The following is a 16,866-nucleotide window of genomic DNA, read 5'->3' on the forward strand; positions in this document are numbered from 1 at the left end:
ATAATTATTAATATATTTTGAATAAAAAATATCTCCATCTGATGTATTGTTTGAAACCACTGGAGATGTCTAAGGCCATCAGGGGACCATTGCATCTTTCCCTTTGATGGTACCTTTGTACAATAAAAATATATATATTATAACAGAACCAAAAAAAAATATTTAATAATAATAATATTAATGACACTTAACTAATTTTAACTTGATGACAGAAACTTATGTGAATCAGTAGAATTGAGAGTCTCCATCTAATAAAAAACATGCTTTTGCAGTGTCAACCTGTAATAGATAGATAGACTATTATCCCTAGGCAGATGAAAAACCAAACAAATAAATCAACTCATTTGTAAGTTTGAACACATAATATACTCAAATTTGTTTTTGTTTTTCGCTTTGACCCGTTTATCCATTCAAGTTTGTTTTATCTCTACTAAAGCGGGTTAAAACCCGGCCTAAACCTTTTTATTTATGAAATAAAACTATACACGTCGATTATCTATAAATATTATTTTCTTGGACAAAAGCGACACGGGTCAACTGACCCACAGATAAAATTGATATGTTTGGCACGTTATCCGAACCGCGTGATCAATTATTAATTCAAATAAAGTAACCTTGATGTTGAAGATTAATATAAAAGCTCATAAAAAGTTTCCTTAAAAGTATGTATAGTCAATCAACAAAATTTAGGTACAATATTAGATCAAACAAGGACATTTATTATCCTTGGCTGTCTTTAATACATATGCATACTTGCTACACAGGCCACATAAGTTAAGTAATGAAAAAGCAAGCTTGGGTTTAAAAAATCCGGGTAAAAATAAGACGGTCGGACAGGGTTGAACACAAGCCCATTCGGGTCAAAATTGACAACTCTGTTACTTTCAAAGGAAATTGTTAATTTACCTTATGAGATTAAACAAGTTTGTGAATTAAAGTCGCTATAGCCGACATCAACAAGACAGAGGCCATCAGGGGGTGCTGGTGGGGCCGTGGCACGTCGACAGGTGGCATCCATTAGCTTTATCAAAGCATCGTCATCAGCACCAGCTGCTGCTTCTCTTATTGATGTTGCCACAAGAACACGAACCATCTGTCAATCATCAACACCTAATTAATCACTTAAAACATAGTTTCCTCCCTATAACCCATAATTAGAGTGTGTTTCTTGTTCTATAAATAGTAAATACAAGCATTTCTGTATGTATTGGGGAAATTTCGACCCGTTTATTTGTGAATGGGTGGATTCCAGTTGTAAAGATTTGTAATGATTCTTTATGGATTCAAATGGGTCTAAAGTAGGGGTTTAAACAAGTCAAGCCGCTCGTGAGCCACTCGAAATCAGCTCGCAAAAAAGCTCAAAACGAGCTTAGGCCTAAAAATAAACTTGATTAATAAATGAGCCCAAACTTCACTTATCAAGTTCGAGTTGGCTCATGAACATATTTATACAACTTTTATTTAAAATATCAAATATATATTCACCTAATTAGTATTAATATATGTAAAATCATTATAAAAATAACTAAATAATATATGATGCTATATACTCCGTATAAAATTATATACAAAAAGTATGCAATAATTATAAAGAAATAATTATCAAAGTATATAACTTTAATCATTAAATAATGAAGCGAGTTGAGCCTGAGCTCGAGCTTGAAAAACTAGTAGCGAGCCAAGCCCGAGCTTGAAAAACTAGTTACGAGCCGAGCTCGAGCTTTAGAAATAGCTCAAAACGAGCTGAGCTCGAGTTCATCTCGGCTCGTTTACACCCCTAGTCTATAGGTTCAAGCAAAGTCATCTAAAGTGGAAATAAATATAACCTACAAAATTGGCTTTTTTCAGAAACTTATATTATTATTGTAATAAAATACTTTTTGTAAGCATGTTTAATACATTATGTAAAAGAAATTTAAAAAAATGTATCGGGTCAACCTGACCTGCCCCACCTCATTTTGACCCATACCAAAAATAAATAGCAATTTTGACCCAAACGCATTTTGACCTGTTACTTGACTTGCTAAAATACTAGCATAAAGATGGATATACGATCATCTAACTTAGGTATAATACCTTGCGTAAGAAACGATTAGCAACCAATTCAATGCACATTGCCTCTAAATATTCTCCTTTCTTCAAAAAAAAGTTGAAAAAACAGTTAGTAAGTCATATAATTCTAGGGAATTCTTAATATATACAATCAAACACAGTAAAAAAGCTAACCATTGTATCAATAGGTAAAGTTATTTGTGTGGCTCGTGCATGGTACATGAAACACTCTGTTGGAGGACCACTGCAATATAACTTATATTATGCAGTTAGAGAATAAACATTTTTACAGCAAAATGATTTTTTGATTTATGTAGAATACAGCTTACGTATTTCTTTCGGGCTTTGTATCACGTGCAAACATTTTGTACAATAATAACTTTCCTTCTAATTGTTGCAGAAGCTTGTTAACCTTGCTAACTTTGAACCTGGTTGGTTTCTGTATACTTTCTTCATCATCAACTGTTGATTCTAAATTTTCTTCTATAACAATATCTTCACGTTTATTGTTTTCGTCATTAGTCTTTCCATCATAAACTATTGTGGCATCTTCTTCATCAGTCTCTCCAGCATTCAAAGGGAAGATATACAAATAACGCCTCCACTTTGCAGAGAAATTAGGATGAAACGTACGCGGTACCTGTGATACATTATAAACTAATAACTAACACTTCATAGTTTTAAGAAAGGTTCAAATTGAAACACTACATCTTTTGACCCGAGCCCATTTTTACACGTTAAACAACCTGCCCAGTCAACCCATCTGACCATTAGTACCTTAGAAACGGTTATAACCCTAAGCTTTCCTGGTGATGTGCTGTTAATGGCATCTTCAATATCTTGAGGACTAACATCCTCTCTCCATGTATCTAAACATTTAATTAATTAGGATAAGTACTAGTTCTTTACAATCTACATATATAAAAAAGAAGTAAAAAAACATACAGAAAGAGCAAACTTGTTGGAAACCAGTGACCCCTTTGTCAGTTCTACCAGCAACAACCGCATTGCCTTCAAGTGGTAAACCTTTATCTTTCAATAATCCAGCTTTTCTTTCATCAACAAACTTCCCAAGGCATTTCTCAATTACTCTGTAGCAAGTGAGAATATTAATCTTATATATACCTAATACGTGAGTAATTGGCAATTGATTAAAACAAATCCATATGAAATTTCATCTTACTCTTGAACAGTATTTAAGCCTGGTTGCTTTTGCCATCCATCAAAGGATCCACCATGATATGACAGGATTATCTTTAAATTCATTCACGCCCATCTTCCACCTCGTTTTTAGATGGAATAACAACACTTTCAGATTCATAACAAAGTGGTTCTACAACAGTATCATCAGAAACATGCTCTGTCTGCAAAGATATTGTCAAGCATATTCTTTAAAAATGAATTTGATGAGGCCAAATAACACATAGTAATCATATATTCAATAACTCAAATTAGGGCGGTACACAAACTGAAACGAACAAGGCCTTGTTCAGGTTCGTCCGTTAAGCTTTTAAGCAAACGGTCACGGACACCTAACTGAACGAAATTTGTTGTCTGTGTTCGTTTATTAAAAAAATGAACCTGTTTTTGAGCAAACACAACTGAACACAAACAAAGCTTTACTTAATTTGGCTAACCGAGAACGGTCAGTGTTAACGATTCGGTCCGACTACCAAGTACGTGTTGGTTTTGTTTTATCATTCATATTCATATGTTAATTTTGCATATAAATTAATCACGTAACACCCATGTATATTTGATTATTTTCTTATTGTCAATAATTTTACTTAAATCTATATGATAAGATTAGAAAAGTGTTTAAAGATATTAAAAACCTATGATGAACAAACATTTGACAAAAATAATCAAACACGTTATCAAATGTTCACGAACACGATTCAACAATATGTTCATTCATTTATTAAACGAGCAAACACAAACGAGCTTTTGGTTTGCTTACAACTGTAACTCCAGAAATACTACTAACCTTGGCTCCAAACATCTGATGCAGTGCAGTCTGAGCGTTGACCACATTAGAATATAAATTGACCACTTTTTCCCATGGTCTTGCATACATGAACACATAAGACTCCCTGCATCAAAACTTATAAATTAGGTCAAAACTGAATATAATATTAATTGATAATAATATAAATTAAGGTTCAGCTTAATTCAGGCCTCGAATTGGAATGATAATCACATAACAAATCAATTGAAGCAAAATAATATGAACTGAGAAGAAGGTATAGATTACCTAGAGGTCCGTCTAGATGACTTGCAGGAATCAGTGTGGTTATATTGTAAGTAGTCTTTGGTTGCGTTTTTCGCCATTGTAGAGACACAGTTTCTTCTTCTGGCGATTTGAGAGTGTAGTTCCACGGCCACCGTCCTCGGCCGTTGGCACGCTAATATCATCCAACGCTCTGCCGTCTACTCCGCCCTGTCACGGCGGTGTGTTTCGAGTTAAATGTGTCACTGGTTTAAATTTGTATTTTATTAAGCTCGAGTTTGACTCGCTTACTTTACCAAGTTTAATTGAGTTTAGGACTTGTGGACAAGCCATGTCGTTGGAGGGACTGTCACCCCATTCCGTTTATGTCGTTGGATTCGTCTTGCTCACAATTCGACCATTGGTATAACTAGACGTGCAAGCACTAGGCCTGTAAACGAACCTAACGAACGCAAACAGTAACATGTTTGTGTTCTTTCATTTTACTTTGAACGAACACAATCACAAACACATAATCAAACACGTACATTTGTGTTCGTGTTCGTTTGTTTTAAAAACGAACATGTTTGTGTTCATTTATGCTTGTTTGTTTCTTCTAAACGAATAGTTCACGAACATAACTTAACAAATATGAATCAACAAAAATGAACATATATATAACAAATATAAATGAATACAAACAAACATAAGTGAACACATTTAAATGAAAACAAATGAATAAATATAAAACCATTAATTAGATGATTCTTCAAGATGATATTTAATTATTTTATATTAATATGTAAACGAACATAAATAAAACGGATATAAATGAACACAAATAAACAAACATAAACGAACTTCGCGAACATATATGAACGAACGAAACACGTGTTTATATCATTCATTTAGTTAAACAACACACAAAATTTCTGTTCATGTACGTTAGACGAACATAAACAAACTTTCCGTCGAATAATTCACCGAATGCTCGATTAATGTAGAGGCCTAGCAAGCACTTTAGGGTATGTATACTTAACAAGCTGTCGAGGTTTTCTCACATGTGAACCAGGGCGAGTACATATAACGTTCTAGCACAAGCAAACATATATGATCATCAACATGTATTTCTAATAAACTAACAGGTATGCTATACTCCATATTCGACGAGCAATTACCTGATAGATATATGACGGTTTTGATCTGGTACATGACACACTTTTATAATCGGTATGAGGTTCTATCACCTAAGCTAGCCACAAACTCATTGTCATCCCTAGTTAAAATATACCTATATGTATAATCTTGACTATGATATCACATTTAAATACTTAATGTACACATGGGTGATAAGATTATTTATATTATGCCACTTTAGATTTAGACTATGTGTTGTGGCCAGCCAACTGCTGTCGCGAGCGGGCGTCAAACTAGGTGGCTGGCGACTCAGCGCAACACCCTCGCTTCACCATTCGTCGCGACTCGGGGCGAGCATGCTCGCTGGGGCTACATGAAAAAAATTGATGGGTTGGCTTGCGAATGAAGGAATTCAGCGGCGCAAACGACTATGTGACTTTAACTATGGCGCGACTGACAAGGGTTGAAGGGTTGGGTCCAGTCAACTTCACCTGACACAATATGATTGGACAAATTTAGATGTCGGCTTCAACGACAACACATAGTTTTATGTGACATAGTTGTATGGACAAATTTAGTTCACTTTTCTTTTGGCATACAAGTCTTAACATCAGATTTATTGGACGAGCCAAGCAATACAATTTTGACGATTTGAAGTAGTCTATCTTGTTATTTTACGTCATTACTTCACATTTCAAATATATAAAAATAAAAAATAAAAAATAAAAAAATTAAGTAAGATAAACAACAGGTTCAGCTTATACAATTGGTGAAGGTTGTTGATTGGTGAGGTGATAACTGGTATACGTGTTTTTATGTTTTAATTTTTTTTTAAATATAATAAAACAATAATAACGAGGTAATGATTGTAATGAGTGATCCACTACACAATTGTTATGTATAATGCCCCTATGGTGACGTGACGTCACACGACGTACAACGCCCCCACAGGGACGTTATCCACTACATATGATTTTAAAATTTCAATCAACTCAATCACTAAAAACGAGCAAATGGTACCGGTTAGCAATACCGACCACGAACAAGTACGGGCTTTAAGATTTTGGGATCGATACGGTTCGGAACCATACTATACAAAGAATACTGATACCGATACCGGTATTGATACCGATGATTTTCGATACCTGTACCGAGCTCCTTTAGCTTGACTATATATAAACAACGTCCCAACCCTTGGACGCTTCTTCAATATCAATAGTCATCAACACCGGAGCCAATTCTTCTGCAATTGTGCTAACTTCCTACACACGAAAGGTAATCAATCAATCACCTAATTTCACCAATCAGCTTTTGTTTCAATCGACCTAGGGTTTCATAACTTACTCTAGATTATGCTAGCTTCAGAAGCACTATTATTGTTCCAATGTTTCTAGGGTTTCAATTAACCTGAATACAATAGCATTGAATCCATGTAGGTTTATTTTCAATATACTCCGGTTAGTTCGTGTACAGATTGTTAATGTATTGTTATGTTTGTTATTTGTATAGTTGATTTAGTTGAGCTCATGGCTTCTTCAGATACCGAGCTTTTTCCGGCTATTCAGGTTCGGTGATACCGATTCTATCTTGTCTTTATATTGTTTTGAATAGTTTATTGTGCACTGATTTAGGGTTATGAACTTTGAGCAGGTTATTAGTTAGAGTTTTTTTGTGCTTTCTATCTGTTTCTTAATGTTTGTGTATGTTCTAGAAAACGGCTGTGATAGGAAATCAATCGGTAATGGATGTGAGACGTGTAGAATTTGAAATTAAACCGTAGAAACGGATAGGCTATAGGTTGATAGAGATACAGATACACCACTTGGTACACGTTTAGGATACAGAAATCACCACCTAAACTTGTGATTAGATTCCAAAGAACATCATCTACCATGCCACAATAGAATACAGCAATGGAAAATTGACTTTACTCAAAATTCGTTGAGAAAATTAAAATTAACATAAACTTTTTCATCATAAAGAGAATAAATAAAAACAGATCACTAACTATTTTCTAGTCTTTAGGGGAAATAAAAGTACGTTGGAAACAAGCAAAAAACTAACAATTAATTAAAAGTTGCATGCGAATTAAAATAAACAAAGTAACTAAGTAAGCACTTGAGGTTGCATGCAAAATGATTCAAGATGCTGCTGAAATGGCGGGTCACGGTGGGTCTTCGGGCGGGTAAAAGTGTGATTCATTAACTCGTTTTATCAACCGAATCTATTGTATATCAGGCTGTTTTTTTATAAATAAGTGGAACCATTTACACTGGAATTTAGGGTTTGATTAATAGCTTTAGATGACTATACAGTGTTCATTTATGTCATGTATTGTGACAGGATGTTCTGCTCGAGTTTCGTGCTGGTAAAATGCATATGGAAGGGAAACGTGTTGTTGCTGATCCACGTAAAGGGCTTGTTCGCATTGGAAAAGTATGATAAATCAATTATATGTTTTATTTCTAGAGTGTTTGTTTAATCTGTTGGTTATTTCATACACTTTCCTTTAATAGATTGTAGATTTGCTTAAGTTTATAAATTGAAGTGTTGAGTTTTCACAGGGGGAGGAGGGACTAGTTCATATTCAGTGGCTTGATCGAACTAAAAACACCGTTGAAGATGTATCCTAGTTTCTGCTATATACATCATTGTTATCTGCATGAACTTTATTGACTCTTAGCTTGAAAATTAATCTTCAACATTATCTCACCATGATTTCTTGTAAATAAATATCTAATCCAATTTCATGGTATAAGTTTTGATTTTCCTTAACACTGTTTAAACATAGGATCAAATTGTTTTCCCAGAAGAGGTAGTTTTTGAGAAGGTATCTTTTATGTTTGAGCCCTTCTATTTGTATTTATGATTCTTTTGTGCACATTCAAATCATCTTGTATCTTTTGGTCAAATTAGGTTGGTCAAGCTTCTGGAAGGGTTTATTTGTTGAAGTTTCAGACAGATGACCGGAAGTGCTTCTTCTGGATGCAGGTTAGCAGTGGCATACTTGATCTTGATGTCATTATGTGGCTTTAAGTTTATGCTAGGCTGACCTATATTGCTTAAATTTGTTTCAGGCGCCCAAAGCTGACGGTGATGAAGAATTGTGCAAATCGGTCAACCTGTACCTCAACCAACCAATGGGTAATATTTATTCTTATCGTTTTGATGAGATAAATTATTGATATTAACTTTGATTTGTTCATATTGTTGAATTTACTGCTAATCATACTGTTAGAAGTGCGCATTTGTTTATACTTATTGAGTCATGGTTTAGTGCATAGTTACATAAATCGCTCACAGACCCACGATTTTCGAATTGGTACGTTGTGTATCCAATCGCAATTCGCCGGCGTTCCGGTCGCCGGAGAATTCGCGAACCAATTATCCGGCACGGTTCGATCCATAAAACCCTAATTCGCGAACCAATTGACGCTGGTCCGTCGCTCTAATTTATTATGAATTCGCGATTATACTCAATTGAAATCGGGACAGCAGATTTATTTGGGTGGGATTCCAGATTTGGCTCCCATGACCAAAACCCTAAAACGATAGTGAAGGGTCGCTTCTTTTTTTGCAGTTCTTTTTCATAAAACTTCATTTTTCACTCTCAAGTTTGTGTTTTTATTAATTATAACCCTATACTCTACTGCTCAAATTTATATTTTACAATATAGTATAGCTATTTCATAAAATTACATTTGAATATCTGTGTATTATATAAATAATAAAGTGAAAATTATATTTTTAAATAACTAACCTTAATTTTTTGAAAGATATGTAACTTATATATTAATTTTTTTAATTCCCTCGAACCGCACTTCTTGGTACATCGTACCGGTTCGTACCAATATGAACCTACCCCCCTCCGTACCGAATTCGTCTAGCCTAGCGAACCGCGTACCCGTACCGGAGCGCACCGCGATTTATGTGACTATGGTTTAGTGTACGAGGATATAGAGAGAACTTTTGAAGGCAGTACTTGAAAATGTATTCATTAATCATTAGTAATCAAAGATCTGTTCATTCCAAAGAACACAAGTTTTTTTTAGTTGGCTGTTTAGAAAATAGTTAGGTATTACACATTTAATTATTGTTTATTTGTTTAATAAGGTTATTTATTTGAATGACCATGAGTTCTTTTGAAGTAGTCTGCTGTCTAAAAGTTTCAGATTTAGGTTACTTTATCTGTATTAATCTTGGAATATTGTTCTTAATAAGTCATGTCTTATTATCATATACTAATATGATGCAAAACTGTATGAAAATCTTTCCTACCAATATATCTAATGTATGCATTTTGATGTGACAGATTTCGCTGCTGAAGAAGATGACACTCTTGGTGAAGATATTTCATCACGGTATGTGGATATACTGAAGCTTATCTTTATTGTCTGCCAAAGCTCCTAACATTTAGCTGATAGGTGCCAAAGCTCCTGACATTTAGCTGATATGTGAATAAAAAAAATCACGGGCTTTATTTCTTTAAACATCATAAATATTACCTTACTCAAAATGATATCGGCGTAGGCTTGATCTGTAAGAGCGTTGGCTTTTCTTTTAGTTTGTAGGGTCTATTTCTTAGTTCAAATCTGAAATCTTAAAACATAGTCCAAGTGTTCGCATCTTGCGGGGTAAAATTAATGGCATATATGGTGTTTTTGTTAGTAAGGAATTAAATGCAATGGAAACGGATCTTGTTGGCCCAGATGTGATTAGCGAAGAGGGTTTAACTGCTCTCTTTGGTAATCACACATTGATTGCAGTAATTGTAAATCTTATTGATGACAGTTATAACAAATGTTTGTTTTGTAGAATGAACAAACATTTGAAACAACAAGCTAAGTAGTAGCAATTTAGACAGGTTTTTGAACTCTCAAGCATAGTTGTCAATAGCGCCCGCTATAGCGAAGAGCGTAGTGGTAGGTTAGCGCTAAGTTGTCTGTAGCGACATAATAGCGTGAAAATAACGACCATCTGCATTTTTTTGAATTTTTTCAGTTTTATCAGCTATTTTGGTGGTATTTTTTGATTACATTAGCTATTTTGGTGGTACTTATTGATTATAATCGCTATTTTGGTGGAGTGCTTCAATGTAAAACATTTAAACAAATTCCTTATACTCGCTAAATATCAAATAGCGCCCGCCATTTCATTGCTATCGCTACATGGCGTATAGGTAGGTTGTTGCTATTGACTGCCATTCGTTATTGACAACTATGTTCTCAAAACTAAATATTTGCTTCTTGATTGATCTCTCTTGTTTCACTCGTATTAATGTTTTTGGAAGTTACTTTTCTTCTTGTCAAAGATTGATATGCATAGTCTCGATTAATCTGAATCCCTGGTTTTGTATTTATTGAGAAAGTTGTTGCTGTAAATATGAAATGTTATCTTTCATATGAATTTGGTAAAGATCTATGAGAGTACTTTACATCTCTCGTTGATGTTAATCTTTTTGTCAATCTATGACTTTCCATATTATCAAATGTGTTTGTGAAACACTTGTCAGCTTTCACAACCACTGACCTTCCAAATTTGGCTTGTATTCACATCAGTGATGAACCTTGTTCTTCAATTCTTTTTCAGCTACTTTTTAAGTATCATAATTACTTATTACTATGTGTTACTTTTACTATATGGAATGGCTTGTGAGGGGAATATGTGGTCAAAATATGTGCAGACGTGCCATCATGCAGTATGGCAGTAGGCTCTTTATTTGTAGTTTTCTTGAAAGCTTCATGGAACTTTATCAAACTAATACAAAAATCCCCACTAAACATTGGGTTTGGTCTTAGCATATCAACAGCTAACTACAAACGTTGCGTTGTGAATGTGACTATTTACCTCTTTTGTCTACTGAAACGTTCTATGGTGCACATTTACGTGTATTCCATGCATGCTTTGGCATTATGTTATGGTTCATGCTAAAAGAGAAGTCATTTTTAAAATACATATCTTAGTTCACTGCATGTATGACTTCTAGGCTTCTTCAATGTTCGGTTGGGATATAGAAAATAGCGCTTACCCAATCTGAAATTTGGTTTGGATTTTGGTCATTGTGATTGTTAGGGGTCAAACTGTAATTTGTATTTTTGGTTGAGTATTCTGAATCGAATGTGTGTTTGTATGTTGGATTAAGTGAAAAATAGAACTGAGGTCTTTTGTATGTATATTACTAAAATCTCTACATGATTTGTTTACAGGGCTGGAAACTTGGTTGGATCAAGTACAGGTGCAGAAGTAATTAGTGACGTGTCCTCTTCAGGACCAGTCAAATTGGCAGATCTTCAAAGAATCTTAAGTAATATTGGACCCTCAGGTATGTCATATAATTGTGTTAATTGGATTTTTTTTATTTTAACTTTTTTGTTGGTAATCATTTTGATCTGATGATATCTTACTGGAACTATGTTCAGGAGAGGCCGCAGATCCTGATGGAGGTATGCTTACTCCGTGATATATATTCCTGTGTTAGCATTGGTTATATCAGAATGATTTTAGTATATATTATATATATATTTTTGTTTGAAAATGGGAGTATTGACTGATTTTGCTTTAATTATGATTTAGTTTTCATTGTGAACTTTTGTTAATAGGTTTAGGATTGGGTGATATCTTGAAGCCTGAACTCTTACTACCATTGATGGAGACATTATCACTCAAGAATGTAGCATCCCATTTACCCGAGGTAAGATGAATGCTGCTTTAGAAAATGAAAATAGTATTTGTTGTTGAACCAAAATTGACGTGTTACTGCAGGGTGAATGGACTCCAGTGGAAATAATGGAGTTGCTGCAGAGTCCTCCTTTTCGCCAACAAGTTGATTCTTTCACTTATGTAAGTATCCGCGTATGTCATCTCTTTGTTGACTTTGGTGTTGACCTGGTTAATTGTAACCACTTTGGTCTTTGTAGGTTCTCAAGACTGGTCAAATAGATCTTACTCAATTTGGAGTTGACCCAAGTAAATGTAAGGCGCTACAAATTTTCATTTACTCAATTTGGAGTTGAAAGTTAAAACTTTTTTTTTTGTTTGTTTCTTTTGTCAATGCGTAGCGTGTCAAATATAATTAATAACTGATATTTTGTTTACAGACAAGTTTACAGTCTTATCTTTTCTCGAGGCTCTTGAAGATTCAGTTGCGAAAGCATCCAATTCCGAGGATCCAATGCAAGATGATTCAAGATCTCAGACTTGTAATCAAACCGATCGAATGGATGAGGATCAATAGTAGTGAGGCGTTTCACAAAATTTGATTCAACTGTTTGTTTATGTTTTTGTTGAGAAGTTAAATACTGATTTGTGGATACTGCAAGTGTTCTTTTGGATTTAAGTCCTTCATGTACACAAAATCTAGTCAAATTAAGTTATCTTGCTTTCTAGTATAGGGTGCAGTTGCCCCTTGCAAAAAAATGATGGAAGTTTATGCTACCATCTATTGCTGGAACCATAGTACGCTTCTTCATGATCTGCCAGTCCCATTATATCGCACATATCACATTCAAAGAAATGAGTACAAGTGTTTATGTCCCAATGATTGTGCTAAAATGCTTAAAGGTCTGATGAGGAACAAAAACCGCCGGAATATGTCATGTGCCCCAAAGCTGGGGTAAATGCGTGTTTGACACATTATTGTATGGGCTAATACCGTTAAATTAACAAAAACAAGATGACAATTTAGGAATCGATGACTTAAGGCATGTTAGTTTGTCACGCCTTGTAAGGCAAGCTTTCACTAAGGAAGCTGAAAACACATCGTCTCTTGATTCTTCCTCGTCCACAATTATAAGTTCGTTTGACATGCTTAACTACACTATGTGTTAGGGGTGTTCAAAAAATTATGCCGTAACCGAATTATCCGAAAATTCAAAGATCCGAAATTTCAGATATCTGAAACTCGGATATCCGAATTTTCAGATTCAGATAGTAATTTTAAAAATTTACATATAGAAATATTATTTTAATTTTTAAATAATAAATATTATATGTAAACTTCGGATAATTTTCGGATACTTCGAATAATTTTTATATAACTATTATTCTTTTCGGATAATTTCGAATATCCGGTTCGAAATTTCGGATATTCGAAGTTCAGTTATCCAAAATTTTGAATTCGGATAGTGAAATCCACTATCGGATATCCGACTTTGAACATCCTTACTCTGTCAGTCTATCTCTGTGTGTGTGTTGGGTGTGTGTGTGTGTGTGTGGGGGGGGGGGGGTGATGATGATGAAATTAAAGGGCATGATATTGATGAGAGGGGACCAAGAAGGAGCTCTTACTATTTTCTTGTATCAACTTGATAGTACCCAAATTAACATAATATATAAACAACAAACAGATATCACCTCAATCAAGCAAAGTGCTACTTTTTTAATACGAAAATCTCATATATAATTACAAAAAGTACAAGTCCACAATTTTCTATAGTATAAACTAGAGTCCAAGGTGTGAACTAGCAATCAAAATATATCCCTAAACAATTAAAACATAAGCATATTTGCTTTGAAAAAACCTACCAAACAACTAAACAATATCAAAGATAATATAAACATGAAAAACAAGATGTAGACATCCAAGTGTTCCTATTAATTTATTGTTCTATGATGCCATTATACCCTAATCATTATACTTATACATACAAACAAAATAACCTTTTATCACCTAATCAAATCATATAAACAATCACAATACAAGGCAGCAAAGAATCCATAAGAGTGAAAATGTGAAATATATATCAGGACCAATTTCTAGCTCAGGTGCTATGTTCATATTACGGTTTGGTCCATAGGTATGGGAAATTATGGGTTTCGCACTCATTGTGTGACAACCCGTAACACACTGAGACACTAACAGTGTGAAAGAATATTAAATTTTCATATGAATCAAACTCAAGTCATATTTGGTTTTGCTCCCACGGTTTCGTACAATAGTCATTGTTACAAAATTATTATATTGCTTTTCATTTTATTGTTGTCCTATTTGTATGCATAACTCTCATATCTACGTTGGTTTAAATAATGACATAATGCACGTTAGATGTATAATATATAGAAGAGAAATCTGCAATTTGCCTCCCTGGTTTATATCGTCGCGAGATGGGTTATCCCCTGAAAAAGATTTTGCGAACTTTGACTCCCTGTGATATTTTGGCGGGTCAGTCTGTGCCCTTGCCGTCAGTTGACCGTGAGTTGACTGAACAAAAAAACGTTTAAATTACCATTTTACCCCTGATCCTATAATTAATATTAAAACTTATGTTCTAAAACCTGTAGACAGTGGGGTTCGAACCCGCGACCTTTGGTATAACGACAAACAACACCAACCAATCGAGCAAAGTGCTACTTTTTTAATACAAAAATCTCAAATAATTACAAAAAGTACAAGTCCACAATTTTCTATAGTATAAACTAGAGTCCAAGGTGTGAACTAGCAATCAAAATATATCCCTAAACAATTAAAACATAAGCATATTGCTTTGAAAAAACTTTAAACTAAACTAACATTTGATATATCAATGCAATATGTAATATATATTACTCACTTTGTTTAAGAATTCCTCTTTATCTTCATCATCTACCAACATTTTTAAAAATCATTTTGAAAACAACCATTTTGCCATTTATAAAAACTTAAAAGAACAATTTTTAGTAATATTTTCACTAAAAAATGGTTTGTTTTAGTAATATTTTAGCCCGAAAACAACGAAACGAACCGTTTTTAGTAAACTTTTCATCCGAAAACAACCAAACGAACCGTTTTTTAGTAAACTTTTAACCCGAAAACAACCAAACGAACCGTTTTTTTAGTAAACTTTTCACCCGAAAACAACCAAACGAACCGTTTTGTTGTAAACTTTTAACCCGAAAACAACGAAACAAGCCGTTTTTTAATAAACTTTTCTCCCGGAAACAACAAAACGCACCGTTTTTTAGTAAACTTTTCGCCCGAAAACAACGGAACAAGCCGTTTTTTAGTAAACTTTTCGCCCGAAAACAACGAAACGGACCGTTTTTAGGAAACTTTTCACCCGAAAACAACCAAACGAACCGTTTTTTAATAAACTTTTAACCCGAAAACAACCAAAAACGAGCCGTTTTTTAGTAAACTTTTCACCCGAAAACAACCAAACGAACCGTTTTTTAGTAAACTTTTAACCCGAAAACGACCAAAACGAACCGTTTTTTAGTAAACTTTTAACCCGAAAACAACAAAAAACGAGCCGTTTTTTAGTAAACTTTTCACCCGAAAACAACCAAACGAACCGTTTTTTAGAAATTTTTTAACCCGAAAACAACTAAAACGAACCGTTTTTTAGTAAACTTTTCACCCGAAAACAACCGAACGAGCCGTTTTTTAGTAAACTTTTAACCCGAAAACAACCAAACGAGCCGTTTTTTAGTAAACTTTCCACCCGAAAACAACCAAAACGAACCGTTTTTTAGTAAACTTTCCACCCGAAAACAACCAAACGAACCGTTTTTTAGTAAACTTTTAACCCGAAAACAACCAAACGAACCGTTTTTTAGTAAACTTTTAACCCGAAAACAACAAAAAACGAGCCGTTTTTTAGTAAACTTTTCACCCGAAAACAACCAAACGAACCATTTTTTAGTAAACTTTTAACCCGAAAACAACCAAACGAACCGTTTTTTAGTAAACTTTTCACCAGAAAACAACCGAACGAACCGTTTTTAGTAAACTTTTAACCCGAAAACAACCAAACGAGCCGTTTTTTAGTAAACTTTTCGCCCGAAAACAACTAAACGAACCGTTTTTAGTAAACTTTTCACCCGAAAACAAACAAACGACCCATTTTTTAGTAAACTTTTCACCGAAAACAGCCAAACGAACCGTTTTTTAGTAAACTTTTAACCCGAAAACAAGCAAAACGAACCATTTTTTGGTAAACTTTTCACCCGAAAACAACCAAACGAACCGTTTTTTAGTAAAATTTTCACCCGAAAACCAACAAACGAACCGTTTTTTAGTAAACTTTTAACCCGAAAACAAGCAAAACGAACCGTTTTTTAGTAAACTTTTAACCCGAAAACAAGCAAAACGAACCGTTTTTTAGTAAACTTTTCACCCGAAAACAACCAAACGAACCGTTTTTTAGTAAACTTTTCACCCGAATGACCGGAAAAACGAGATGGCTGGAATCCATGGCGACGTGATGCCGGAGGTTAGGGGTTTTGGTCGGAATGACTTATGGGTTTGAGGATTTAAGAGATTCAATTACTTGTAATGAAACTGATGATGATAAAGAACATCAAGTATGTTTGAGGTTGATGATGATGAAGATGAGCTAATGATGAAGATGATGATCTGCTCTGATGATGAAGATGAGTATTATTATTATTAATATTATTATTATTATCTCTTATTATTATTATATTTATAATTTATTAAAAGATTACTATAATACCCTTAATATGTTGGTATTATTACTAAAATACCAACG

At 34.1% G+C, this 16,866-nt stretch overlaps 2 protein-coding genes across 2 annotated transcripts; one reads left to right on the top strand and one right to left on the bottom strand.

Annotated features, from left to right (window-relative positions):
• Positions 1-907: 907 nt before the first annotated feature.
• On the bottom strand, positions 908-4,363 carry LOC143551845 (uncharacterized). Its single transcript, XM_077042188.1, has 9 exons — positions 4,307-4,363; positions 4,040-4,145; positions 3,236-3,416; positions 2,998-3,143; positions 2,830-2,921; positions 2,382-2,692; positions 2,227-2,296; positions 2,077-2,136; positions 908-1,093 (listed from the first exon to the last, which is right to left on the bottom strand). The coding sequence occupies exons 3-9, from the start codon at positions 3,316-3,318 to the stop codon at positions 908-910; spliced, it is 948 nt and encodes a 315-aa protein (XP_076898303.1). The 5' UTR covers positions 3,319-3,416; positions 4,040-4,145; positions 4,307-4,363.
• A 2,200-nt stretch (positions 4,364-6,563) lies between these two features.
• LOC143551867 (26S proteasome regulatory subunit RPN13-like) lies at positions 6,564-12,794 on the top strand. Its single transcript, XM_077042213.1, has 13 exons — positions 6,564-6,963; positions 7,742-7,834; positions 7,963-8,022; positions 8,190-8,228; positions 8,315-8,389; positions 8,476-8,542; positions 9,711-9,759; positions 11,605-11,720; positions 11,818-11,841; positions 11,998-12,089; positions 12,161-12,238; positions 12,316-12,370; positions 12,496-12,794. The coding sequence occupies exons 1-13, from the start codon at positions 6,889-6,891 to the stop codon at positions 12,630-12,632; spliced, it is 960 nt and encodes a 319-aa protein (XP_076898328.1). The 5' UTR covers positions 6,564-6,888; the 3' UTR covers positions 12,633-12,794.
• The last annotated feature ends 4,072 nt before the right edge of the window (positions 12,795-16,866 follow it).

Source organism: Bidens hawaiensis, unplaced genomic scaffold, assembly GCF_021521415.1.
Source record: "Bidens hawaiensis isolate Kalapana, Puna unplaced genomic scaffold, B.hawaiensis_p1.1 tig00016672_1, whole genome shotgun sequence".
Taxonomy (NCBI): domain Eukaryota; kingdom Viridiplantae; phylum Streptophyta; class Magnoliopsida; order Asterales; family Asteraceae; genus Bidens; species Bidens hawaiensis.

Bases quoted from the DNA above. Each gene is read 5' to 3' on its own strand.
- LOC143551845 (XM_077042188.1), bottom strand. From the start codon at position 3,318: ATGAATTTAAAGATAATCCTGTCATATCATGGTGGATCCTTTGATGGA. The intron at 3,144-3,235 runs GTAAGATGAAAT...CACTTGCTACAG, and splicing joins GGCTTAAATACTGTTCAAGA to AGTAATTGAGAAATGCCTTG. The intron at 2,693-2,829 runs GTACTAATGGTC...AATGTATCACAG, and splicing joins GGGTTATAACCGTTTCTAAG to GTACCGCGTACGTTTCATCC.
- LOC143551867 (XM_077042213.1), top strand. From the start codon at position 6,889: ATGTTTGTTATTTGTATAGTTGATTTAGTTGAGCTCATGGCTTCTTCA. The intron at 7,835-7,962 runs GTATGATAAATC...GAGTTTTCACAG, and splicing joins GGCTTGTTCGCATTGGAAAA to GGGGAGGAGGGACTAGTTCA. The intron at 12,239-12,315 runs GTAAGTATCCGC...TGGTCTTTGTAG, and splicing joins AAGTTGATTCTTTCACTTAT to GTTCTCAAGACTGGTCAAAT.